At 28.8% G+C, this 27,482-nt stretch overlaps 2 protein-coding genes and 1 long non-coding RNA gene across 4 annotated transcripts; all 3 read right to left on the reverse strand.

Moving 5' to 3' along the window:
* Positions 1-7,764: 7,764 nt before the first annotated feature.
* Positions 7,765-12,731, reverse strand: LOC135120479 (leucine-rich repeat-containing protein 15-like). The gene is made up of 16 exons (XM_064044787.1): positions 12,627-12,731; positions 12,338-12,409; positions 12,044-12,115; positions 11,750-11,821; positions 11,425-11,496; positions 11,147-11,218; positions 10,814-10,885; positions 10,547-10,618; positions 10,213-10,284; positions 9,930-10,001; positions 9,609-9,680; positions 9,331-9,402; positions 8,998-9,069; positions 8,731-8,802; positions 7,993-8,064; positions 7,765-7,926 (listed from the first exon to the last, which is right to left on the reverse strand). Coding segments are annotated over exons 1-16 (1,170 nt in total). The 5' UTR covers positions 12,629-12,731; the 3' UTR covers positions 7,765-7,766.
* A 5,587-nt stretch (positions 12,732-18,318) lies between these two features.
* Positions 18,319-19,647, reverse strand: LOC135120471 (uncharacterized). Of its 2 annotated transcripts, none has more exons than XR_010278631.1 (3): positions 19,599-19,647; positions 19,027-19,172; positions 18,319-18,505 (listed from the first exon to the last, which is right to left on the reverse strand). It is a non-coding gene; the product is annotated as an uncharacterized LOC135120471 (long non-coding RNA). The 2 variants fall into 2 exon arrangements; XR_010278632.1 differs by lacking the exon at positions 18,319-18,505 and having other exon boundaries at positions 19,001-19,034; positions 19,119-19,172.
* A 4,795-nt stretch (positions 19,648-24,442) lies between these two features.
* LOC135120486 (uncharacterized) lies at positions 24,443-27,097 on the reverse strand. The gene is made up of 5 exons (XM_064044794.1): positions 27,067-27,097; positions 26,894-26,997; positions 26,688-26,836; positions 26,507-26,621; positions 24,443-24,553 (listed from the first exon to the last, which is right to left on the reverse strand). The coding sequence occupies exons 1-5, from the start codon at positions 27,095-27,097 to the stop codon at positions 24,443-24,445; spliced, it is 510 nt and encodes a 169-aa protein (XP_063900864.1).
* Positions 27,098-27,482: the final 385 nt, after the last annotated feature.

Here is a 27,482-nt window from a genome sequence, read left to right on the forward strand (position 1 = left end):
ACCTTAAATAACTGATTTCCACTGCCCACTAAATCTGATCTTTTTAACATAGTCTTTCCTCTTAAATTCAAAGTCATATCAGAGAATATTTTTATGGAGCTCTTCAATATTAAAAGCACCCATTAGGCCATTAACATATAATAGATAGTGATAGTCCTTCCCAAAAGATCCAATTTTCAATCTGGAGAACACGAACCAAGAGTGCTTGCTAAATAAATCTGCGACTTCTTTTTCAAAGAAGGTCTGGAGAGAAAAAAATAAAATTGAAGTTTCTAAAGAAGGAAGAGCAAATGCCGAAAGTGTAGTAATACATAAGAGTCTATACCTTGAGGGTCATTGCATTTAACGCATTTGCAGCTTGACTTACAGTATGATCCTGTATGTTCAAATAGTTGACATCTATAGCGCTGGCCAGTCCTCCCGCTTCTTTTTAGGGGTTCAACCGACACGACGATATATTCAATACTTTTCAAATTTTAGTTCTTGCTTCGCATTTAATACGCCTTGACGAGTAGAGGTAGGGGTTGTCTTTCCGTTTCAAGGAGCGCATTTTAGTTACTTCAGACGGGTTGGACCGTTAAAATATAAGAACCGCCTTTACAGTTTTTGTATCCATTTCTGCGAAAATTGCTAGGATATCCACTTTAAACTCATTTTCGATAGGCAGCTTGTACCGCAGAGGTTCCCATCTCCAAAACTTTCCTCGTCTGACGACTACCTTAGCTTATATATCTCTCCCCTAACTCACTTTTTTTTTTTTGATACACCTATTTTTTAAAATTTGTTTCCTCTAGGTCTACAATTCTCGAAACTTATTTTAAATCCCTCGTTTAAGCTAAAATCTAAGGGCTTTGTTTACCGATTAATATGTAATAATCCTTGTTAAGCATTGAGCGCACCACTGTCCAATTTCGTGACCAAAGTATATTTTATCATTATTCAATTTGGAACTTAGTTGCTCTATACATGTAATCAATTATTTGTCAGCCTGGCGGCGTTATTAAACGCAAGATGGCGGACACTGGAAATAACACCATGTTCCGGATATCAGAAATTCTCTATGCTGCACGCTAACGATAGCTTATATAAATAATTTTACTTGATCTTCGCAAAATTATATATATTTTTTACTTATATTTTAACAATCAAGAAGCAAAGGTTTATAAATATAAAAAAATAACTTTTTCGATAATATTAAAATGGATAGAAACGCCTAAGAGAGCTAAAAGGACAACCACGACTAGTGAATAATTTTTTAATAAGTGTTTAAAATGCAATGTGAAAATATTACTCGTTTAATAACCCCTTAAAGAAGTATAGTTGGTTTTAAAAAAAAAAATCGTTTGTGTTAACAAAACTTTTTGTCTACTGTAGCACTGTTTAAATAATGCTGTATTTGATAAAAATTGTTTTTCATGAAACGAATGTTTTTCAAAACGCCCTATCCCTTTTTAAGTAGAATATTCTAAAAACTGTGGTTTTAAATGACAATTAATTGTCATAAGTTTGAAGAAAAGACTAAAACTATAAATGCTTGTTTCAACACACTCGTCAACCCCATTTTTCTTGATATATAAATCTTAGAGCCTATTTGCCAAGTGGAAGTAAAAGTGCAGGATGAAGTGAGTAAATAATAAGTAACCATTAAGGTACAAATATTATGAAGTGCCGTGTTAAAGTTGGAAAAATTATTTAAATATATAACACTATGTTTTCACACTTTTTTCATCGGCGTATTTTATTCCTAATAGCAGTGCAACTGAATAAATTATGCTGTAAACCACCTCATGTGCTTAATATATTCCAGAACATTTTTCAATATAAAAAATTCCCTATATGTATGAATCTCTATTTATAATAAACTTTCATGTAGAAAAATTATAAAAAATATTTTTTAAAATATACTAAATGGCTTCACGATGCTTATTACTATCAGAACTCTTATTAATTTACTAATTTAGGCGTCCCTGGAGCGGTACACTTATCCACAAAGACTTCAAGTTTAATTTTTTATTTTAACTTCAAAAAAAATATATTGGAGTAGCCTATTTTCATTTAATGAATACAACTATTAAAAAATCACATGTATATAAAGAAGTAAAACAAAAAATTCTTCTAAAATCCAAAGTTTTATTTTCTAATGTCAACTTTAAAGGTAATATATACAACTATAAAGAATATTTCTAGAAGTAAATACTAACCAGTTAATGTAAAAAAGAAAACTTATAACGCTAACAAGCTAGAGAGACTCGAAAAAGTTTGGGTGCTTATATACTTAATTTCATTTTCTTGTAAAAGTCAATATAATTGCTATTCTAAAAGTTTTAAAATAAAATTTTATATAGTTAGCAAGAAGGCACATGCTTTACTTTCATGAGTATAAGAAATTGGCGTAATATAGTATATGAACTTTTTACTTTCAAAAAATACTAAATTTTCGCACTGATGCAAGATGATTTTGATAAAAGTTTAATTAGTTTTTATTATAAGATTGTAAAACAATAAATACCAATTATTACTTTTAAATAGCGTTTCGCTATACTCTTCGTAGTGTTATAATAACTATAAGCCATAAAAGCTAGTAGGATAGTACAGCATTTACAAAAACTCTACAAGCTTATTTAGAGTATATTACTAATTTAAAATAAAATTTAGTAACTTGACATCATTTTCAGTATCATTTGTCTTAAGTTTAAGAAAAAAACTGAAGGGACTAAAGCCAATGAGAAGTATGTCTTAAATAATAGGTCGATGTAAACTGCTGTAGAAAACATACTTATTTGTTATGTCTTTGGTAGACCTCAATAATTTAAATTTTTATCTACCTGAATTTAGCTAAAATAATTGCATAAAAACAGTTATACCATCCTTGCATAGTAAATATTTTAAAACCATCTATATGTTTATTATAAACGTATATAAAAGTCAAGAAGTGAAGCCCCTCCAATGTGGAAAGCTTAATTCTATCCAAGTCGTTGAATGAGAGATAGCATTATTTTAAAATACCGCATCATTTCATGATGATAGTAGTAGATTAAATCTTACAATTTTTTAAATTAATAGGGCTGCAACTTGTTCTTAGTCAGACAGCTTTAAATTGCAATTGGATATATTCCTTTTATAATAAATGTTTAATAAATTATATTATTAGTAATAATTAAGTATAGAAGCATATATATATATATATATATATCTTAGTTAGAAACGTTTTGGCCTAATACAAAACTATTATTCTTAAGTATGTTAGCTAACTTGAAAAAAAAAAAAATTTACCTAGTAACTTCATTTGGAATTTTGATGGTACTAATGACTCGCCTAAAGACTTGCAAAAGTTTAAATTTATGCTCAACTATTTCTTTAAGATAATTCAGTACTTAATGCATGGTACACATTTACAAATACGGTATAACCGCTAAGTGCTTTCTTATGGGGGGAACATCTTTGAGAGCTTTGGGTCTTCCCAGAACGTACAGCAAAGCAGAACAGGTAAAAGGAAGGTTTTTGGCTCCCTCTGCTATACAAAAATAATAAGCACAGCCCCTCTCGCGTTACTCCCATATAGGGTCATGAAATAGTACACCTTTTCTACCTTATTTTAAGTGGAAAAAAATATTTTTTTTGTAATAAGGCGTTTTAACTTGACCGGTAAGAAGTCTACATTAAATTAAATAGTAAAGTTTATTCTAAACTTAAAATTAATAAAATTTCCTTAGTAAATATAATCTCAAAGAAAAAAAGGCTTAAGTAATTATATACTTTTTTCTCTATACAAGAAAAACAATGCTGATAATTATCACGTTCGACAGCACTATTTTATTTTTAAGGGGTACATCTTAAATTTCATATTTTGTATCTTAGAAAAAATTCATTGGCACTTTAACCACGCACTTGTTCTATAGAATAGAGACATATAGTAAAATTGTAGCCTTCTACCAATTCACAAAATTTTTGTAAACAACTATACACCTTGAGTAAGAAATGCATTATATATAATAACCTTTGAAAATGAAGTTGTTTACTGTAGTAAGTTTTTTATTTATGCAAATATCTTTTTAACTTAAAGGCACCCTGAAGGTGGGGAGTTTAACTTGGGTAAATTCCATACAGAAAAACAACTAATTTGACTAGGACCCCAATGCATCATATTTGGAGAAAAGTATCAGTCTTTTCGTTGTAGCTGTTCCAAAAAAACATTTGTTTGAATTCATCGTAATAAAAACCCTACAACGCAAGTACAAAAGAATGCCACCTATTCAGGAGAATAACAATATTTTGAAGGGCAAACAGTACTAACATTAAATTACTGCTAATTTAACAAATTTTAACTTCATTATACAGCGAAAGAGTTAACTTATCAAAGGTAAACTGTGAACTTGTTTTGACCATTTTTTACCTGAATTCTATGAGGTTACTTTTTTTTCTATTAAACTCATTTGTAAACATGAAACGCATTGAGATTAATAAAACACATTACGCTACGTTATCGTTATAATCAATGGAATTTCTATAAGGATTTGTTATGGATTTAGTAAGAAGGTGCTAAATATCGCAAATCACAGAAAGAATAATCCAGACGCTAGCATTGTTGTAAATTATTCAACATTTTATTCCACCAAAAATATAAATAAAAATTACAAATGTTTTACTATTGTTTATATAAACAATATTTTATTCTCAATATAAAATTTTTATAATTAGAAAAAATATATTTTTTAGGAGAAAAGTGCATATATTAATAAATTAATTTGGCGAAACTTTTTTTTTTATACATTCTTTTAATAGTGATTAATAAAAAGTTTTAAATAAAAAAACTTTTAGTATTATTTTGTAAAAAAATTTAATAAAGTATGTTAAGCTTGAAAATTAAACAGAAATTTGCATCTAACATTCTTTTTTCATACTATTTATTAATATTATAATAACTTTTGATTAAAATATTTATTAAATTAGCATTATTTTATAGTGATAACTTATATATTAAATAATTAGAATGAGTAAAAATATTGAGTAGAAATAAATTTGAGATGAAATTAGTTTGGTTCTTATATAACATAATTTATTAATTAATAAAATTTTATAAATTCAATAATCAAAAAAATTTTAAATAACAAATCAAAAAGTGCACAAGATGAATCTAGTTTTCTTCTTGTGTATTATTTTATCAGTATTATATTGAAATATAACTTTCAATAAAAAACAAAAAAAAAAGAATTTTAGTATTATTATATATTTAAAATTAATTAATTATAAAGATCGGTAAACAAAAACTTATAAATTTAATTTATTTCTTTTAAAAATATATGTTAATGTATAGCTATTAAAAAAAATACTTTAAAAAAAAGACCTTTTTTGTTATTTAAATTAAAATTCATATAAAATAAATTGTCATAAAGAATTTATAAAAGAAAAATTTGTACTCAAGTAAAATCTCATTATTTTCTTTTATACAAATATATAAAATATTATAATAATTATTAATGAAAATACTTGAAAAAAAAAGTTTTTTAGTATTATTTATATAATAAAAATAGAAATAAGAGGTATAAAGTAAAAGGTAAATACAAACTCAAGTTTGAGTTAAATTTTTTACACTATATTTATTAATATAACAGTGTAAATATTAATTAGAATACTCCAATAAAGCCTTTAAGTAATATTTCATAAAAATATATAAATAGTTACGAAAATTAATGAAAACGTGTGAAGGAATTTCATACTTTTACACTGTTTATTAATAGCGATTAATTAAAAAACTTAAACTACTGAATTTATAGAAGTACTGATTTCTTACCTTTTATAATTGCACTCATAGTATTTTAAATTAAATAACTTTGAACAACGAAAAATTGCTTAAAAATAGCTTACACACTAAATTATAAGATTATTAGACCAACTTATTAGTATAAATCATTGCGTGCTAATAAATGAATTTATAACGTACTAACTTGTCAAACTTTAATAATTGTCACTTACTTTTGTATAGTTTAATAGCTTTGAACAACAAGAAAGTTTTTTTTTTTAAACTTTTGATGCGTTTTTCCTCACTGCCTATACATAACTCTATAAAATCATGTGTGCTTAAAGTTAGATTTGTAAAGTAATAGTTTGCTTATATACTTAACTGCCCCTTACATTGTTCTAAATTACAATGGAAAACAAAAAGTTTCTTTAAAAACTTTTAAAGCGTTTCAGTTCAAACTGCTTAATAGTAGCTTCCTACTACATAGTTTATTATAAACTCGTAGTGTTAGCTACTAAGTTAATTTTATAAACATTAATAGTTAATATACTTGATTGTCACTCACATTATCTAATTAAAATAACAATGAACAACAAAAAGTTTCTTTTTAAAACTTTTGAGGTTGTTCTTTCTCTCCTCTTTATAATAGTTTATTTACTAAATATTGTTTTGTATGCTAATAAGCTGGTTTGTAAAAATTAGTAACATAATAATTAATAGTATTATAGCTTGTTTTCTATCAAAAAGTTTTGATAGCTCAAGTTTTTTAAATATAATTATTTAGCAAAGAGAGTCATTAATTTTTGTGTTCCAGAAAATTTTTTTAAATTCAAATCTTTTTTCTTACGTGTGCTAGTTTTGGGTAAATTAATTTATTACAAACCGTTTTATGGGCTGATGTGCTGGTTTTGGGTATAGAAATTTTTTTATTTATTAATTTAGCCGCTTCCAGCTTGTTCCCTTTTGTGTTTTCTTAATATAATAGACAATCATTTGTATATTTGTTAAAGTTAATTACTTTTTTTTAGTTTACACGCTATCGATAAGTTAACTTAATAAGAATTCAAGTGTATTGATAAATTTAGTTTGCTGTGAAGTAGCAATTATTGGATCTACTTTATTCCATCTTTTCTTTTTAAAGGTTTTAGTAGCGCGAGGTCTAGTTATTTTTTTTTCTTTTAGCTTTGTTATTTTCGTTCTACTGAATGACTCCAATAAAAAAGCAAGATTCGGGAAGTACAGTATTTGAGTATCTGCAACAGAAGGCACAATTCCTATTTGTTTTGAAAAACTTTTTTAATGCCTGCGATCGTTGTACGTAAATCCAATAGCCTATTTCACTTTTTTTTCCATTTTTTCCTAAGCTGATAATAGCTTAAAAAAAATCTCCCAAGCTGAAAAGCAAGCTTTTTAATTAACAGTTAATAGGAAAAATAGTTGTTTTGGAGATTTTATTTTTTATGAGAAAAGCAGAAGTTATTTTTTTAATGTTTCATTTCCGTAACCAAGTCGAAAATAGTTGATTATAATTATAATAAAGTTTATTTAATATTTGTCCCCAATTTACACTGTCTCTGAATCTCTTCTAGAGAATAACAGGGGATAGCCATTATTGAAGAATGCACACTCGAGAGGGATTGCTATTACGTGCTCTTCGGCAAATATTATAGTCAAAAGTTCATATATTTATATATAATTTTTTATTAAACCTAACTCATAACGCCGATATATTTAAAAGTTTAATGCAATGCAATGCTCTACTAAAAACACCGTTGTACTAAATATATGATGACGTAAAAGCAGGTAATAGACTTATTCTAAGTGTTTCGGAGCAAGGAAGGTACAGAAAAAAATTAAAAAATAAACTTCATTAAGAATTATTATGACATCGCCTTTTATGGTTTATACAGTAAAAACCAGTACCACCAAGTAAAAGATAGCGTAATACGTACTAAAAATGTTTATATAATATCCCTACCTCACTATAGTGAGATCAGGAGATAATTTCAGTATTAATACCCGTCGTTTAAGTAGATTCTGGCTTACATGGTGTAGGGCACTTAGTTTGAAAAGAATCATTAAAGATTTCTAGGTTCCCTTCAAAAGTGCAGTTTCCGTTAACAAAGCTTAATTCATTGTAGAGCACCCGCGAGCAGCAAAGAAAATTTTGGTCAAGTATTAATTTGCTTGTAGTTTTTAAAGGTAGTTAAAAAAATTTTGTAAAAATGCAATACTAAGGAATAGTAAATTACATGCCATGAGGGTACCAAGAAGCCGCAAAAGCTTTAGCCCCAATCTCAGTTAGAGGATTTCCTGTAAGGTCCCTAATGGTTATGTAAAAGATAAATATTAACTAATATACTTAACAGGAGGAACACCTGAAACAGCGCCGTTGCCCCGATAGGTCTTATAATATAAGCCGTTTTACTAAAATTATTTCTAATACTCATTTAATATGGTCTTTAATAAGCTGATTATACTGGCAAACTGTGCGAAACATCGGCTTACGCGGTTTATTTAGATATTACAAACAGAAAGTTTTTGACGGAACCACTAAACTAAACGTTTAGGAAACTATTGGAAAAAGTATAATAAGATATGAAAGACGCCTTCAAAAGCAACACAACATGATATGTATATGCAAGAAAAAAAATAAAAAATATGCTAAAACGTATAGAAACAAGATCCCTAAAAGTATATAAAAAGATAAGAAGTTTAAAATTAAAATAAATTGTAAGGTATGTTACCACACCTTAATTAATAGTAATGTAAATAAAAAAAAGTACAAATAGAGAGTTATAGTGGTATTACTAAAGAAAAAAATGTAATGCATAAAATAGGCGAAGACTGAAGTAAAAATGGGTAGCATAGAAAGTGCAACATAGCTCCTATAATCGGTTTATTGTTATCTTAGAATAATAGAGCTTCCAAATTAAGGTGCCTTATAAAACCTTCCTCAAGAGGAGTAACGAATAGAATAAATAACTTACAGTTCCGTCAAGGCAATGAGATGAATAAACGAATCGGCTTCAATTGATTTTATTTTGTTATTGATTATGTTTCTAGATATAATATTTTATTATCATTGCAATAAGATATAAAAAATACTAAACACGATTATTAAGACTATTAATAATATTATAAGTAACTATATAATGTTAGTAAGCGGCGAACAATTTATGATTTATGAATAAAATGGATGAACCGAATATTATAAAAAAATATATTTTATGATAGGATCATAATTATAAGCTTACAACAAAGTCAAATTAGGGAGGCCATAGAACATCCCTTTGATGATGGAGGTAAATTGGTTAGAACCTAAATTCCTTAGAGTTTTTATTAGTAGTAATATTAGAAGAAAAATTAAAAATAAGTATGGTAATATTTGAGCTTAAAATGCATCCATTTGGTACTATCATATTAGTAAAAAAAAGAAATATATGGCAAAAAGAAAGGCCTCAGAAATAATTTAGTCTAGCTAACGAAAAGGGTTGTAGTTGAAATAGATTAGCAAGGTAATGACTTTATAGATATCAATTAGCTTATGGTAAAACCCCAAGCGTTTTAATAAAGAATAAGAGTCTTACAGTTCAGTCAAGGCAATGAGATGTGAAAACGAATCGTCTTCAATTGATTTTATATTGTTATTCCATAAAGTTCTACAAGTAATATGTTAATAACATTGCAATAGGAAATAAGAATTACTAAACACGATTATTATGACTCTTATAATATTATAAGGAAGTAACTAAATAATTTATCGAGTAAGCAGCGAACATTTTATGATTGTTTCGAGTAGCATAAGTGAAAGAAATATTGTTATATACTAAGATACTTTATGATTAGATCATAATTATGGTCTTACAAATGATTCAATTTACGGAGACCAGAAAACATTTCTTTGCTAATGGAGGTAAGTTGGTTAAAACCTATATCCCTAGTAGTTTATGTCAGTAGTAAAATTAGAAGCCAAATTAATAATATGTTAATTAAAATCCATTTATTTGGTCATTTAACATTAGTTCAAAACATTATTTATAGGAAATATGAAAACTCAAAAAAAATTAAATTCTAGCTAACGAAAAGGGCTGTAGTTCAAAAAGGTTAGCAAGATAATATATCTAAAATTTATCATTTAGCTTATGGAATAACTCCCAAACGTTTTAATAAAGAATAAAAATCTTACAGTCCAGTCAAGGCAATGAGATGTGATAACGAATAATCTTCAATTGATTTTATTTTGTTATTCAATAAAGTTCTACAAGTAATATGTTAATAACATTGCAATAGGATATAAGAATAACTAAACACGTTTATTAAGACTCTTATAATATTATAAGGAAGTAACTATATAATTTATAGAGTAAGCTGCGAACATTTTATGATTGATTAGGGTAGCATGGGTGAGCAGAATATTATTATAAATTAAAATAGTATATTTTATGATTGGATCATAATTATGGCCTTACAAATAAGTCAAATTACGAAGACCAAAGAACATTCTTTTGCTGATAGAGGTAAGTAGGTTATCACCTAAATTCCTTAAAATTTATGTCAGTAGTAATATTAGAGGCAAAAATTAATAAGTATCATAATGATTAAGCTTAAAATACATCCATTTAGTGCTTAAATATTAGTGATAAACAATATATATAGGAAATATGAAAGCTCAGAAAAAATTAAATTCTAGCTAACAAAAAAAGCTGTAGTTGAAAAAGGTTAGCAAGGTAATGCCTCTAAAATTTATCAATTATTTTATGGAATAATCTAAACAAGCGTTTTAAGAAAAAATAAGAATCTTACAATTTCTTTAATGCGATGAGGTGAGAAAACAAATTGTCTTCAACTGATTTTATTCGAATATTCCATAAAGATCTTAAATTAATAAGTTAATAACATAGTTATAAAATTTAAAATATAGCGAACACGATTATTAAGACTCAATAATATTATAAGTAACTATTTAATTTTAGTAAGCGATGAACAATTTATGCTTTATTTGAATAACATGAGTGAATAGAATATTATATAATAAAATATTTTATGATAGGATCATAATTAGGGCCTTACAAATAAGTCAAATTATGAATGCCAGAGAACATTCCTTTGCTAATGGAGGTAAGTTGGTTAGAACCTATATCCCTTGTATTTTATGTCAGTAGTAATATTAGAAGAAAAATTAAAAATAAGTATGGTAATAATTAAGCTTAAATTGCATCCATTTGGTACTTTCATATTAGTGAAAAAAATATATATATGGCAAACAGAAGAACTCAGAAAAAATTAAGTCTAGCCAACGAAAAGGATTTTAGTTGAAATAGATTAGCAAGGTAATGCCTCTATAGTTTATCAATTTGCTTATGTAATAATTCCAAGCGTTTTAATAAAGAATAAGAATCTTACAGTCCAGTCAAGGCAACTAGATGTGAAAAGGAACCGTCTTCAATTGATTTTATTTTGTTATTCCATAAAGTTCTACAAGTGATAAGTCAATAACATTGCAATAGGATATAAGAATTACTAAACACGTTTATTAAGACTCTTATAATATTATAAGGAAGTAACTATATAATTTATAGAGTAAGCTGCGAACATTTTATGATTGATTAGGGTAGCATGGGTGAGCAGAATATTATTATAAAATAGTAAATTTTATGATTAGATCATAATTATGGTCTTACAAATGATTCAAATTACGGAGACCAGAAAACATTTCTTTGCTGATGGAGGTAAGTTGGTTAAAACCTATATCCCTAGTAGTTTATGTCAGTAGTAAAATTAGAAGCCAAATTAATAATAAGTATGTTAATTAAGATCCATTTATTTGGTCATATAACATTAGTTCAAAACATTATTTATAGGAAATATGAAAACTCAAAAAAAATTAAATTCTAGCTAACGAAAAGGGCTGTAGTTTAAAAAGGTTAGCAAGATAATATATCTAAAATTTATCATTTAGCTTATGGGATAACCTCTAAGCGTTTTAATAAAGAATAAGAATCTTACAGTCCAGTCAAGGCAATGAGATGAGAAAACGAATTGTCTTCAATTGATTTTATTTTGTTATTCCATAAAGTTCTACAAGTAATATGTTAATAACATTGCAATAGGATATAAGAGTTACTAAACACATTTATCAAGACTTTTAATTGTATTACAAAAAGGTCTATAATTTATTTTGTAGGCTATTGATTTTGAGAAGTACGGGGAACAATAAATGATTTAATTCCATTAGCATTGGTAAACAGAATATTATTATATAATAAAAATTGCATAATATTATCATAATTACAAACTTACAAATAAGTCAAGCTGGAAAGGCCAGCAAGCTTTTTTTTAGTGATGACGGTGAGAGCGTTATCTTCCAAATTTCTTACAATATTAGTCAGTAATAATTATAATATTAATAAAAAAACTTATCAATGTATAGTTCTAAGTAAATATACCCTTATAATTCTTTTTTTATTATTAGAAAAAATACACTGCAGCTAAAAAAACACATAAATTAAAAAAAAATGTTATCTAGAGAATATTTACGTCTATTCTATAGCTTTTTCTTACTAACTTAAAATAAAGATATACTGGAAATCTTACATGGACGTTACAGAAGTGTGTAATCTCGCTCCCAACGGTGGAAAAGTATCCAAGTTGCACCCTTTTAAATCCCTTTAAAAATGTATGCATTTTCGTAAAGCACGTTATAACATCAAGTATGATGCTAAAAGTTGTACTGAGTAGATACTTAATTATAATCAAAAATATATTATTAATAAAAACATTTACTAGATCTTCTGACTTTAAATTAAGATCATTAATATTATGGTCTTATGGGTTTTACGTTTACAATATGTCAGCAATATATAAGGCAGGCATGGGTGCTTACATTTCTTCATGGTCGGTGTATACCCCTGGACAATGAGATTCTTGTGTATACTGCGACGAATACACCCATCTCCCTTGAAAAATTAATATGAGTACGGCAAAGAGGCAGCCCACACGCGGCATACTGACAATGATTACCACTTTTGACATTAACTGCTCTTAAATACTTGCAGAATAGTGTTTATGTTAACTGATTAAATTTTTGCGTTCGTTTCTTCATATATTAACGCAATCTATCACCTCTTCCCTAGTTAATCTCTCTAGAAAAAACGCAAAACTCTCTAATATGTTTAGTTTAATGCTATGAATAATGAAGTAATATTATAAAAACCTTAACCAAATAATAAAAATAATATTTTACTTATTCATAAAAAAATACTTCTTTGAGTTTATAACTTCGTTTTTTTGTTGAAGAAGAAATAAAGTAATTCAATTTTTATTTATAAAATAAATAATATTTATTTTTTTTACTTTTTCTAGTTTTCATAAATATTTATAAATAGATATTATTTTAACTTATTATTATTTTTTGTACCACTAAAAATATACATGTAATATTTTATTTTTACATATATATAAGTTTTTTACCAGAATTTTATTAGAAAAAATGAAAATAATAAAGTAAATATATAAAAAAATTTTCATTTTAAATAATCACTTTAATAGTGCTTTGATCACAAATTCCTTTAAGTTCGTTGTATTTAATGAATAGTTGTATTCATTAATTTTAATTTCCTTTATAATAACAAATCTTTATTATAATTAATTTCTTTTTAGGTTATAATAATAATTATATATAGAATTTTTTAAAAAAGTTTATACATCACAAAAAATTCCAAAATAATAATATCAATATAATGAAGTACCACATGAAAGTCAAGAACTTTTAAGAATGCACTTATAATATATGTATATTAATATACCATATTTATTTTATATGAAAACAAAATTATAACAATTTTTATTACCCATGATTTTAACGAGAAATACTGGGAATTATACATAATAAAAGTGAAATATTAGTAATTCCTACTTTTTTTTGAAGAGATGTAGTAAATATAATTTTTTATTTTGATTTCATTAACAAAATGTATACATTTTCTGTAGTTTACTTGATATTTCTATAGATTTATTATATTAAGTTTTAATAACTTTGTATTAATCATAGTTTATTTTATAATAAATAATCGTAGCACGGGCTGGGGATACCACGTGATAATGCTATTTTTATATTGAATTCCTTTTTAATTTCATTAAAAATAACTGGATTGGTGTTTACGTTCAAGTTTAAAATAAACATCCCAGTTTAAATTGCCCGATCAGGAAAGTTTTATGACGAGCTAAATCAAATATTTTAATAAACGTATTATATTGCGATATACTGCTTATTTTTTCTAGATATCTAATTAGTATTATTGTAACAGGGTTTTTTCGGGGCTCCCTAGGGTTGTGGGCTGTTGTAGGAGTTTTGAGGGTTTGAATGCTTTACAAAAAATGTCATTACAAACGCACTCCCGTGCCTTGTTAGTCGGTCTCTTCAGATGAAATTATTGAGACAGGCCTCATTATCATTAAAATATTTTATAGTTAACGAAAGTCTATAAACCTATTTATATACTATAAGATTTCAAGCTATTTTTACAGTTCTATTCTGTAAGTAAAATAAACATCATTATTACCCAATAAAGCTAATATTAGAAACAACCATGAAGCTAAACTTCTGTCATGTAGCTTATTTTTTTTTTGACAAAAGTTATAGTTTTTTTAATTTTTTTTTTTTTTAACTTATAGTTTAAGTTAGAATTATGTAAAATTATTTAATCCTGGTTATAGGATTTCAAATATCTGGTTACTGTAACCTAAGTGAATTTTTCTTTTTAGGTTTGAAAGGAACTTTAGTTTCTTAGTAATTCAGGTGTATAACACTTTACGAAATAATTGTATATTGTTAGTTACGCGAACACTTACAGTTTCGTTGAATCTCTCGAAAGTTTAGCTTACGTCTTTATTTAAATAATATTTTGTTTTACTAAGTATTTTGAACTTATAATTTCAATATAAAAAGCCTATTTTATTTTAGAGTTATAAATATGCAAATCATACTTAATTTTTAAAATTATTACAAATTTGAAAAGGTAACGTCAGTATTTTTTTTGGCTTTTTTATACCTGCCAAATATAGTTTGTACGACAGAGTATATAGATATAAAAGATCTTATAAAACAGATAAATATAAAATATAAGTGCATCTAAACGGAAGTATAAAAAAGTCAGACTAAAGGGTATTAAATTGCAGAACACTTGAAGTGCTAAGAAAAAAGTAATTCAAGGAATGTAGGGTAGCCAATTAGTAACTTATTTACACTACTACTGATAGATATACCAACAGAAGTATGTAAAACGGTTTACTTGGGCCGCAAAATCCACCTTACAAGTTTTTAGAGTTTGAAGTATATATAAAATATATATCTGATAATAGGTTGTAAAAAATAAAGGGTGGAGATAACATTTTATTTTAAGTAAAAAAGATAAACGGTTGGACTCTGAAAAAGGGCACACAAAGGTTCGAATTTACCATCACAGTTTAACTTAAACCCAGACCGAAAATAAACAAAGCTATCAACCATTAGGAAAATAAGAAGTAAAAATATAATAAATCTCTTACACAAATACTTTTTTAGTTATATCAACAACCTTCTTGAAAAGGTCAAAATCTACTTAAAAATCTAAAAATTTCTCGTATATAATCTACAGGTGGCCTGCAACGGGCATCAAACAGTAAAATTTAAATATTTTCCTAAGGTAAAAGAGCCAAAACATTTTAAGTTCGTCTTTATTCTTTTAAGTAGTCTGACTAGTTTACCATTAGGACCCAGTTCAGGAGTTATTCCCATGGGCTTACAATAATTAACTTTATGACTTCTGACCTAAGAACCTTTTCTGTGCCGTGTCCTAAGGTCTCATGTTCTTTGTCAACGGTCATGTTAACCTTTCCTATTGAGACTGAAAAAATCTGAAGGGGGTTGTCCATTTCCTGTAAAAGGCTCTAGTACACTCGGGCTACTTAAAGTGTTCAAATATCGGAATTCAACGTTAGTAGGTATATCAGCCACTGGTATCCCTAAAAATATCTAAAGGTTCCTCATTTGATGGGCACTCTTGCAAACCTTTTCCCTTGATCCACTCTCTTTACATGGGCATAAGGTTGCCTCAACGTAGTGGCAACTTTCGTCAAAAGATCATCCGGTGAATTCACCCTACACATATTTGTTTCAGAAAAGTAAAGTGTTTCGGGCCAACCCTTGTTGGTTACCTCTGCTTAAGAAGACTGCATTACATTCTCTGTTGAGCTATAAATCAATCGTAACGAGTCAAATATGCGTGAGTGGTGTTACTATCAAGAGCCAAACCAAATTTATTATAGACGTTTGTCTGGCATCAAAAAAAAATTCATTGGGGTCAACAACGTTTATATGCATTCCAATAAATAAATTTGGGATATAAACAGTTCTATAAATATTTTAACTGTGTAATGATAAGAAAAGACAAAGTTTTTACCACATTTACAAAAGGTTTAAAAAAATTATTAATTTAATGTGATACACTAAGTTCATTTCCCCTAAATATTTAGCTTACACTTTTTCAATACAAACGGCTTATAATATATCTTAAAAAAAATATTAGAAATCTTTTATATCGTTCTTAACAGTATAAAAATAGTTAAGTGAGAACAGTGCAGCCTTACTAAGGGAAGCAATATACTAGGAGTCAAATCTTTACGGTATCGTGATACCCATTGGTATTTTCTCTACATTGGGCGGAAAAGTTGTAAAATTGAAGTTTTGTAAACACCTTTTATAATAATGAGCCTTAAAAAATAGGTGTGCATTTTATTAAGTAAAATTATAAGATTTGAAATAAGTCTTCAACAAACGTCGAGATATTTTATTAAAGTCTATAAATAAAAATGATAACTAAATTTAGATCATCTATTTTTATTTTATGATGAGTTTAAAGTAACCAATTGTATTAAAAAAATAATAAACAGGAAGGAGTACACACAACTTCGTAGGGTTGGTATATGGTCTTCAATGTTTGGGTAAAAGATCAACCGTAATCCCTGCAAGAGTACCAACCTTCCCCAGAGGGACAGAAAGAAGAGAAAGGCGAAGACGCAACTAACGCGTAGCATATCCTACAAAAGTAGCGATGCTGACTCTCCTATATACTTATTGTAAAAAAAGTTGGTTTATGATTGTCATCTTGATTTTTTAAAGCACCTTCTTATGTAGATCAACGCACTCAGTTGGCGCTCCTTACTATATAGTCAATTAAAAACCACTAGCATTTTCCTCTTCTTAGCCCTTCTAGGATAAATATCAATGTAATTTTTTTTTGAAAATGATTCTTAATTTAATCTCATAGTTTTAATCTCAAATTCCAACCAATATCTTTATTAATAATAGTTTTATAAAGGGAAAATAAAAAAGGTTGCAATAATTCTAATTTTTTCTTATAGTAAGCAAGTAAACATGAATGTATAAACATTATGCTTAATTTCTAAACGATTAATAAAAAAAAAAAAAATTAATTTCGTAGTTGTATGGACTGTGGTGTAATATAAATCCACTAAATGATAAACTAGGCCCTCGATATTCAGTTAATTCGGTAAAGATAAATTTCAAGTTTTTATTAGTTACTTCACATTGCATTGGTTACCAAATAAAGTGGGTCTTAGCTGTTTTAAACTTTAATTTTTTTTATATGCTTATATTTTAAAATGATAATATTCAAGAAGGTAAGGCACATCCAAGTGGCACTCCACTTTTGCCTCTCACAATACCATTTCTTCTTTGAGGTATAAAATAAAAATTATAGCATGCTGCCTGTAAATTAGTGTTACACTTTGGCGGACTACATCCTAGTGCCGTAGAAATTTAATTTCGGAAAGGACTATTTTTACCTCAACTTTAATGAAAAAAAAAAAAGTTGTCCATATAATTAATATTTCCTATTTTTACAAAGGGGTATGTTATATCAGTGCAGCCCCGTCGATTAGAAGTTTTAATCTCTATGTTGCTAGCTTTAAGTCAGGTTTCATTAGTCATACATAATAAATGTGTAACTGCTCCTTACTTAGTGTCTCTGTTCCCTTCAACTTTATAAAGCTAATAGTCTTAAGATAGAAAATTTGTGATGATAGCGAAATAAGGGGAAAAGGGGTAAAGGAGAGCGACCATCTTATCACCCCGCAAAGAAGAGATAGTAACTTTTGCGGATGACCTGTAAGTTAAGAGCAGGTTTTTTAAATTAAATAATAACTTGGCGCTAACCATTAACTTGCACCGTAGAGACAAATAAATTACCTCCAGTAAATTCAAGTAGTCAAAGTTTTAAGTAGAAACCTTAGAGAATTGCTCTTTAAATATTGTTAAGATACACTAATCATAATAGTTGAGACTTCAAACTGCATCTTTTGCTTAGTTTATAGAGGATACAAATATAAAAGCTTAACCCAATAAACCCTCAAGTCTGCGAAAAAGAAATAAACATAAGGATAAAAGTGGATAAGTATAGAATGAATATATGATATATATATATAAAGAAAATGTAAAGTAAACAGTTAAAAAACCTAGAATATAGAAAACGCAGAATTATATTTTGTATTCACCTTGATTTCCGTTCTCATTTTTCGTCTTTGATACTAAATGCTTATATTTTATTAAACTCCCTGCGTGAGACATTTAAACAGCTTAAATTTTTAAGAGAAAGGCACAAGCTATACTGGCTAGTTCAAGCTCGAATAAACGCGCAAAACTATCTTTATTTTGTATAGCAGCTGATCCTGTCGTGGTAGCAGATGGACCAAAGGTGATACGAGCTTGTTGAAAAAAAAAAAAAAAGGCGACACCATTAAAAATTCCAGTAAAACAGGCAAATAAAAATGACTTTCTAAAAAATAATTTTAAAAAGAAAAGCTTCAAAAAAAATTAGTAATTAGGAGTTGTGGACAATTTTTTTTTTTATGGGCCACCAGTTGGTCCCGCGAGGATGAAAATATAGTTTTTAATTTAAAAATAATGACTTTCATGTTAGATTAAAATAAAGTGGACTTCTCAAAATTTTATGGTAAAAAGCTAACTTTAAAAATTTTTATAATTGTATTTTTTTTGCTTATACTTTAAGTGTTCTATAAAGATTTATTTCAACTAAAAAAAAAAAAAAGAAGTTTCCTTGAACTTTATTAGTGGAAAGATAAATCCTTTTTTATTAATTATGATTAAAAAAATTAAATAATTATGAAAATTTTATTTGTCACCTTAAAAAAAAACTTTTTGTTTCAACAGAATAAATAATTAAAACACTGATTTAATAATAATTCAAGAATGAAAGAATAAAAACCTTTTAGTCTATGGAAAACCAAGTAGAAATTCCATGCCAACAAATTTTTAGGTTAATTTTATAAATTCATAAATTAAATTTGATAAATTTACTTTGCATCTTTAGAAGTAAGGGCAAAGAATGTTTGAGTGACGGTATCCAAATGCCTACAAAAATATAATCACTAAACAATTGCAAAAAAATTAAACTAAAAAAAAATTATCAATAGTTAATTTAAAATAAAACCGACTTAAAATTAAAAGTTAAGTAATCTTAAATTATGTAAGAATTAAAATTAGTGTTTAATAAATTAATTGTTTACTTTTTTCTTATAATTTGTTCGGTAGATAGCTTTCTCGTGTATGTTAATATTGTATATATATTATGTAAAGTTTATATATGACTATTTAAACATCTAGTATACATACTTTTTATTTTTTAATTTAGTTTTTGTTTAATTATAATTTATATATATATTGAGCTTACTTTCTTGTGCATACTAATAATACATATATATTATGTAAAGTTTTTACATATTAATCTATGCATAAGATTCCATTTTGAAATTATATTGCTTATAAAAAACTCAGTACCTGTAATTTTTCGGAAACCCTAGCAGCAAGTAAGCTCATCTTTCATTCAAGAGGTTGACATACTGGCTTCCAGTAAAATCTTACCTTTAAAGGTTCCACCATTATAACGCTCTTGACCCCTTAAGGGGAAGACTCTGGGGCTAAAAATGAATTTGTTTTTTCTGCGAAATCACATCCTTTGTTGAAACTATACTTTATTGTCCAAAAGTCCAATATTTCAAAATTTGATTCTATATACCCCAAACTAATATTTACATACCTAGCTAACCAAAAATAAACTTCTTACACCCAGAACTTTTTTTATCCAATTGTCCAATAAAAAGATCGTGCGAAACTGCCCAACGTAATGTTTACTGGTAACTAAATTTACCTCTTTTTTGTTTTGTTGGTTGCTGCCTAATTTCGTTAGAACATGGTACTCAAAGTTACCAGAGATTATTTCAGAAACCGAGCCTGTCGTTATGGGTCAATTTCCCATAGACCTACTCTAGACAAGTGGTAAGCATAGGTGCAGAAAATAATTCTATTAACGTATTGCGTTAGGGCGCAATACGTTAATGCAAAGGTTCATTAAGATGGAAGAAAAGAAGGAAAGTAGGACAACCTTTAGCCCAACTTTAACCTTTATTCCGGTTAAAAAATCAATGGGAATAAAAAATATATTAAAATTATTACAAATTTTATTATAAAATAATAAACCTATATAAATAGCACCACGCGTTTATATGAGACATAAAGGCAATGCCACTGACGAGGTAGTTGGGGGCCATCATTCACGTTAAGCTTAAACTTTTTTTTTATCCTTTACTTTCTGCCAGAAGCAAACTCTTTCGACAAAAAGCAAACACTTATATGTACTATGTATCCGACCTAGCATAAACATACGCTTCTGCTGCCGGGACTTACGACTCCCGGCGATGGTCCTTTCGAAATTCACTTAAGACAAAACGGTATACTACGGCTCATATCGGGCACTTCGTAATTTGTGCAAACGATGAACCATACAAAAACCTCCAGTTAAACAAAAAAAAATAAATTATAAATATTGTTTTTCTCGAAGCTTAAGTGCATGACTACAAATTTTCAACCTAACGCTTTTACCACTTACGGATATTCTTACTAAGCCTATCAATTGATAATAAGAGGGGAGCTCAGTTAAGAATCGGGGCAGGGCACGCTATCGCCAGTCACATAATATAAAATTTTGTAGTATTATAGATATCAGGACTAAAGGTAAAAAGATACATTCACTATGACTTATATCTATTATCCTGCCATGAAGGGCGGTTTTTCGTTAAATTTGGTAATCTTGAAGTCTTTAAAATTCTCGTCTACCGCTCTGAATTTTTTAAGGATCTTACATAACGGTTATAATTATAGTGTTATAGCTTCTTTGGTCATTCTTTCTTGTCTTTACTTCATCTCCTCTTGGAGCTTAAAAATTGCCCGTAATAGTACCTTGGTATATAGTCGCATTAAACTAGCTGTCGATCTACTCGAATATGGTTTACTCTCTTAGTTATATTACTAGTCTCTATCTTTCGTAGTCTGATGCAACGCAAATTTAATCGAGTTCCGGAGCAAGGCCGTCAGCAACGAGTCTATTTTTTCACCACAATTCTTCAAGGTAGATCGCAGTAAATTATAAGATGCAATATAGTTAAACAAGTATGACCGGTTCCATCGTAAAACAATCTGGGCTATATAAATTAACATTGAGCAAAACTATGAGAGAAGTAGGTTTTCATATAAAATAATCCGCCGACCTAATGATTTTAATCTGGGTTTATTAATTTTTAAGTACTAAAAACATGAAGCTACAAACAATTGGTTTTACCTCCCCCCCCCTTATTTAAACAGTTTTGTAAAAGAGGTTAAAGGGAATACTTTCAAAACCGCCTTTATGAGTTTGAATAAACTGGAACGCTAGTGGATAGTGTTAATCCTTTTAACGTAGGCCACACCCCCACAGCTCGGAGTTAATAGGGTAGTTTATAACACCATTTACTGAGGAAAGCATCTGAAAGAGGATGTTTTATAGTCCTAAATTCAAGCACTCAGATTATTAGTTCAGTAAAAACCTGTGTCGATGCAATAAGGGAAATTTAGTATCGCTTGTTTAGAAAATTACCACGATTTTGGCTTAGTTCACACAAAGCCACTAAAACCGAATGACCTGATGATAAAGATAAATAACTTAGATTTCTTCCTTAATACTGGTCAGTAGATAATATACTAATCTTTTATTTCACTAATAGAGGGCGTTAACCGCGAAGAAAGGTTGTCATCAGAGTCTGAATGAAAACCACAGATAGACTAAGCAGGATTTGCTAACTGTGAAGATCAAAGGTTTGTCTAACGAAAAAAAACAATATGATTTAGAAATTTAAATGTACTAACTGACTTTCGTAAAGGACTAAAAATGGTTTACTAGAACTGGCTTTGAGGTATGTAAAATTTTCGTGAGATTTACTAAAAATATTAGAAAATTCCGTAAGCTAAAGTACAAACCATGAGTATTTTAATAAAAGTTGCCTTCAAGACTGATGGTTGGCTACTAATCCAAGCAATCGCTAAAGTTATCATGGCAATGTATAAAGTGGAAAAAACAAGTGTGTAGGAAAGGTCTTTGACTAAAGCCTTAATTCGACCACCCGTATGTCACTTTATTGATTAGGCCTCTAAAAGTAATGTATGACTGTATATAATTAAAGCTTTATAGTAACAAACTTTTGTTAAACTACCTTAAAAAAGTACAAGTTAGCATGGCCTTAGTCAATCGAGCTAAAGATTTAAAACACAAAAGGCAAACTATTATGGAACCTGATCCGATAAAATATGCAACAATTTATGAAGGAAGATATATCATTTTAAAATTAAAACGTCTTGGAGTGCAAACGTAACTCATTGTCCGTCACTCTGGGCTTAGAAGTTGAGAAAACGGATTGAACTTAATTCGTAACGGTAAACCTTAAAGAAATGCGAGATTAAAAGACATGGGAACTTTAAGGAAACAATAACTTTTGCAAAAGAGTCCAAGTTAGCCTTTTATTTAAGAGATTTACCATGCTGAGATAATAGAGATAAAGTCAGTTGAAACAGTTATTTAATCTCCTGATTTCTTCCTATATTTTATGTAATATCAAAGCTACTATGTGTTCGGTGGCTCTTATTGCACTCGACCGAAGATATAAACGCTGGATATATTCTAAACATGTAAGATCTCTTAAAATATTTTCTCCTTTTATGATAATATTCAAAAAATTATGGACTCAAAAAGGTCTCATGTATCCTGCACTACTGTATATTCATCCTGTAATAAGAATACTTTCCCAATCATAATTTTAAACAACCTCAACTGAACTAAATAAGATAAAGTTCAAAGTTATAATAGAGAAGAATTGGTTGAGTTAACAAAAATATTTTTATAAAAAAAGAATTGATACTCAACCCTAACTCTCTTACTGGCCTACGCAAGGTATTAGCCTGTTCTTATTGCTATTAATATTAATTATTCTCGTTAAAAAATTAATTATAATATAACATGTATTAAAGTTTCTTGATAATTTCTACAAAACTTTATAAGTTCGGATTAGAGAAAAGTTTCCAGAAATAAAATTTTATTAAAGTTTATATTAAAATAAATCACTGCACTTGGGGGCCCCTCCCCTAATGGTGATTATTAGTTACGTCAAATATGCCTTCCTTTATTTTGCATCTAATTTTAAAAAAATCCGTAAGATATCACTTTACTACGTTAAGTTTTTATAGTTTGAATTAAAGAATAAAGAATTTAAATAGAATAGTAGCAAATCTGGTTCTACCACCAAAGGAAATAATAGCTTAAGCAGGGAGGATATAATATGCACTTCATCTCTTTAAGAATCCACTGCGGCTCCCTTTGAATGAGGAGCTGATAGTCCGAGAGGCTTGACCCGACAGTGATACCGGTCGGTGTTTCCGAGAGAACTTGGGTCTAGTGCTCGGGCGCCTCCACCGGGGCACCGGGGGTGGTTTTTAGGCAGTTAGGGCTACTAGTCCAAACGGCGGATATTAGAACCTACGAGGGCGAGGTTAGATACGTAACCCACCAAAGACCGAAAAAGAGAGTCGCGCTTGTGGGAATCGAACCCATGAACTTGAGACTGTGCGTCAATGCTCCTAACCGCTGAGCTACGACGACAACTCCGGTATGATGGATTTACGTATATAGTCTAATAGCGGATTTTAGACCGGTTATTACCAATAAACGATGGATAAGTACACGGACATCTCCGCTCTAACCCCTCATAGAAGGGATATACGGGGTACGCGTCTTAAGATTTTTAAAAGGCCTAATGCATTGTTAGACTGCTCACTACGCTAAATAAGACGCCTAATTTAAGGAACTAAAAAAAAAATTATTAAAGAGTAAAAATTTAGCATAGCCGGGTAACTTAGGATGATGATCTCAAAGTAGTAGACCTGGTCCTTCGAGATGGGAGCCGTTGCGACACACGTACTTTTAACATAACCGCCGTGGTTAGGCGTGTCTACTCAATAAAAGATACTTAAAAGTTATTTTATAAATTTTTTGATTAAATTGTTAGTTTCTTCTAACGTTTAAGTATTGACCGCCTATCAATATTACTAAAACCTTTTTAAATTAAGGTATTGAGTGTGATACCGCAAATAATCAAAAATAGTAAAGAAATTTTGCTACTTAACTTGTTTACAATGAGAAACAAACTTACCAAAAATCAAAACTACTCCTCTTTCTTCTAATTCAGTGCTTACTATTATACCCCTTAGTTTCTTTATGTATTTATATGGTGATTTTTCTTTATTAGACGACTTTCCAATGATCAAGTAAGAATCTTATGACCACCTTCAGTAATAAGAATGGTGTGCTCGAATTGAGCTGCGTAGCCCCCATCGCGCGTTGCTGCAGTCCAACCGTCGCTCCTTAAGAAGTTCTTTATGTAACGCCTTCATAATTTACAAAAAAGCAGCAATCAGCAAGTCACCAAATCACGTGTTCTGCCGATCCCTGGCATAGAATTGGTTCAATGGTAAACACAACTCCCGGCTCCATTATTCCAGAGCTTTCCGTTGCTGAAAAAAGTTTTTAATTAAGAAAAAATGATTGGGTTATAATTTCGTTTTATAAAGCTGAAACGTTAAAGACTAGTTAAGGCCGCAGTCAAAGCATAAAAGTTTCACACGCACCTGTGTGGTGTATAATAGGGGCACCGTGAAATTCTGATCCGATGCCGTGGCCCACAAAGACAGGAGACACAGAGTACCCCCGAGAGTGACTAAACGCCCTTATAAAAAGTCAATTGTGCGCACTACAAGCATTTAAAAATTCTAACAATTCAAGTTTTCTATAACAAAGCCTCTAAAAAACTTTGTTACAGAAAAGGTTATGTCAATATATATTAATAAAAAAACATTTTTGTTACATAATTATTTAATAACTTTCAATAAAGTATTTCTGCTGATTATTTGAATACTCGTAAACTATAAAATTTTATATAATCTAACTTTAAAGCTAGATTAAATCTGCTAGATGTTTAAAGCGAAAAATTTTATTATAGATGTTATTAATGAAGACTCTATAAATTTCCCGAGGTCGCTGTAGGAGCGGCCAGGTCTGCATAAACTAATGCTCTTCAGTAAAGCCAGACGCGCGGTTTCAACGAGGTTCTATATTTAATAATAGTAATCTATAATATACGTATAAGATTCAGAGAGACAAAAGTTTATAAGATTTATTAAATTTTTAAAATTGATAAGTTCTAAACAAATAATAATCAAAGGATATACAAGATTTTATTGACAGCAAGGCAAGAGTAATTAGTTGGTGTACACTTCCCTTGCAAAGATAATTTATATTTTAACTTAAAAAAACAACATTAAGTTTATTACAACGTTGAGGTTTTAACAAATTTATATAATATATTTATCTTGAGTTATTGCGTTCTAAAAGAAACTGGGTGGTAGATTCTTTATAATACTTTTCATCATAGTAGACATATTACATGCAAATCCTACTAATTGCCAGGCGGTCTTCTTTCTGCTTTTTATATAATAGTCACTTTCAGTGGGAAACAGTACACTTTTGTAATTGTTAGGACACAAACTAAGTATAAAATCATGATACACTTCGGAAAACATGATTGCTTTAGTCTTCCTTAAAAAAATTAAAAACTCTGCTACGCGGAAGACTTTAATAGCGCTTTAAAAATGTTATTAACGAGTTATAATAATTTCATAATCTCCGTTAAAAAAAAAGGCGACCAAAATTCGTAAAGGAAAAACTTTCTGTTAAGTAGAAAGAATAACAAATTTATAATGAAGCCAGTGACTCCACTTCAAATGTATGTAATAACTATTATCCTTCAAAAGCAGCTATTCCAGGACAAAGTGAGAGAGAGAGATCATTGGAAGTAAGATAATAATTAAAAATTATGTTTAATAAACGGAAAGTTTATCCTTCGGAGTCAACTTAGTGTAGATTAAAGTTTTACGAAATAAAAAAATTTTTTAAACTAAAAACTCGCTTTCTTAAAAATGAAGTATAAATAATGATTATTCTTATTTATAATTGCTTTAATGCCGAGAAAGTGTTCATAAAATCCTGTAAAAATGACGCAGAGTCTTAAATCGACATGCTAAAGGTTTGCTACTACGCCGTGTCGTGCAGCGTAGGAACAAAAGTTTTTTATGAAAACATTAGACATAAAAATAAGAATAAGAAATTGTCTTACTGACAAAAACACTGAAAGTTCTAACTTACATTTAAAAAATAATATAAATTAAATACTTTTAGCGGAGGAGAAACAGAACCAACGAATAAGAAATTGTCTTACTGACAAAAACACTGAAAGTTCTAACTTAAATTTAAAAAAATGTAAAATAAATACTTTTAGCGGAGGAGAAACAGAACCAACGAAAAAAGTTTCTGAAGCATCTCCGTGAACGCCATTCTTATAAACTGAAACGTCAATATTTATTATATCACCGTTATCTAGTTTTCTTCTTTGGGAATAAAAGTTAGAAATTAGCAGATAAAATAAATTAATTAATTTAATTCTAAATAATTACGAATCTGGGATGCCGTGGCATAAAACGTTATTAACTGAAGTGCATATGGATTTTGGGAAACCTCGATAATTTAAAGGAGAAGGATAAGCATTATTACTTAGTATAAAATCATGTATGGAGCAATCTATTTCGTGAGTGGAGTTGCCAATCTTTTAAAAGATTTGACTTAATAAATAATTACAAAACATAAGAATACTAAGTATTACTTGACACAATTTCTTAGCTTCAAGCAGTACTTTTTTAACCAACGTACAAGTCTCACATATAGCAAGGATTTCTGAATAAGTTTTCACTTTTACGGGTAACAAACCTTTTAGTTTAATAAAAGATAGGAGAGGCACATATAATTCGGTTAAATAAGAAACAAATACAAATTAACCTTCAGGATCAGTGGAACCTTTACCTGTCATAGCATAAGAGGGCCTCTCTATATGAGAAGGCACTGAACAAATATCTGTCTTGACCACAGAACCAGGAATCTAATGAAATAAAAAGTTTTGTAACCTTGTATATTTTGAGGTACTTAAATTACAATTGGGGTAAAAAAAGGCCTTTCTGTTTTGTTGAAAACTTCTTAAACTGACAAACGTGCGAGGCATTAGATATTTACATCATGAAAGTAGTAATAAAGAATAGGACAAAAAAAACGTTAACTTTATTAATTTAAACAATCCTTACTAAGCTCAATCTTAAAAATGAACATAAAAAGGATGAAGAACACTTTAGCAACATCACTATGAGCTTTTCTTGCTTAAATAAGCCCAAGATTCTTCAAGGTTCCTCGCCCCTTCACTG

Source organism: Zophobas morio, unplaced genomic scaffold (assembly GCF_036711695.1).
Source record: "Zophobas morio isolate AGI-343-1 ecotype UQ-CSIRO unplaced genomic scaffold, CSIRO_AGI_Zmor_V1 ptg000382l, whole genome shotgun sequence".
NCBI lineage: Eukaryota > Metazoa > Arthropoda > Insecta > Coleoptera > Tenebrionidae > Zophobas > Zophobas morio.

Bases quoted from the DNA above. Each gene is read 5' to 3' on its own strand.
- LOC135120479 (XM_064044787.1), bottom strand. The intron at 11,497-11,749 runs GTAAGATTCTTA...ATAAACTACTAG, and splicing joins CTCATTGCCTTGACTGGACT to GGATATAGGTTTTAACCAAC. The intron at 9,681-9,929 runs GTAAGATTTTTA...ATAAACTACTAG, and splicing joins CTCATTGCCTTGACTGGACT to GGATATAGGTTTTAACCAAC.
- LOC135120486 (XM_064044794.1), bottom strand. From the start codon at position 27,097: ATGACAGGTAAAGGTTCCACTGATCCTGAAG. The intron at 26,998-27,066 runs GTTAATTTGTAT...TTAAACTAAAAG, and splicing joins AGGTTCCACTGATCCTGAAG to GTTTGTTACCCGTAAAAGTG. The intron at 24,554-26,506 runs GTATTTATTTTA...CGTTACATAAAG, and splicing joins CTGTTTCTCCTCCGCTAAAA to AACTTCTTAAGGAGCGACGG.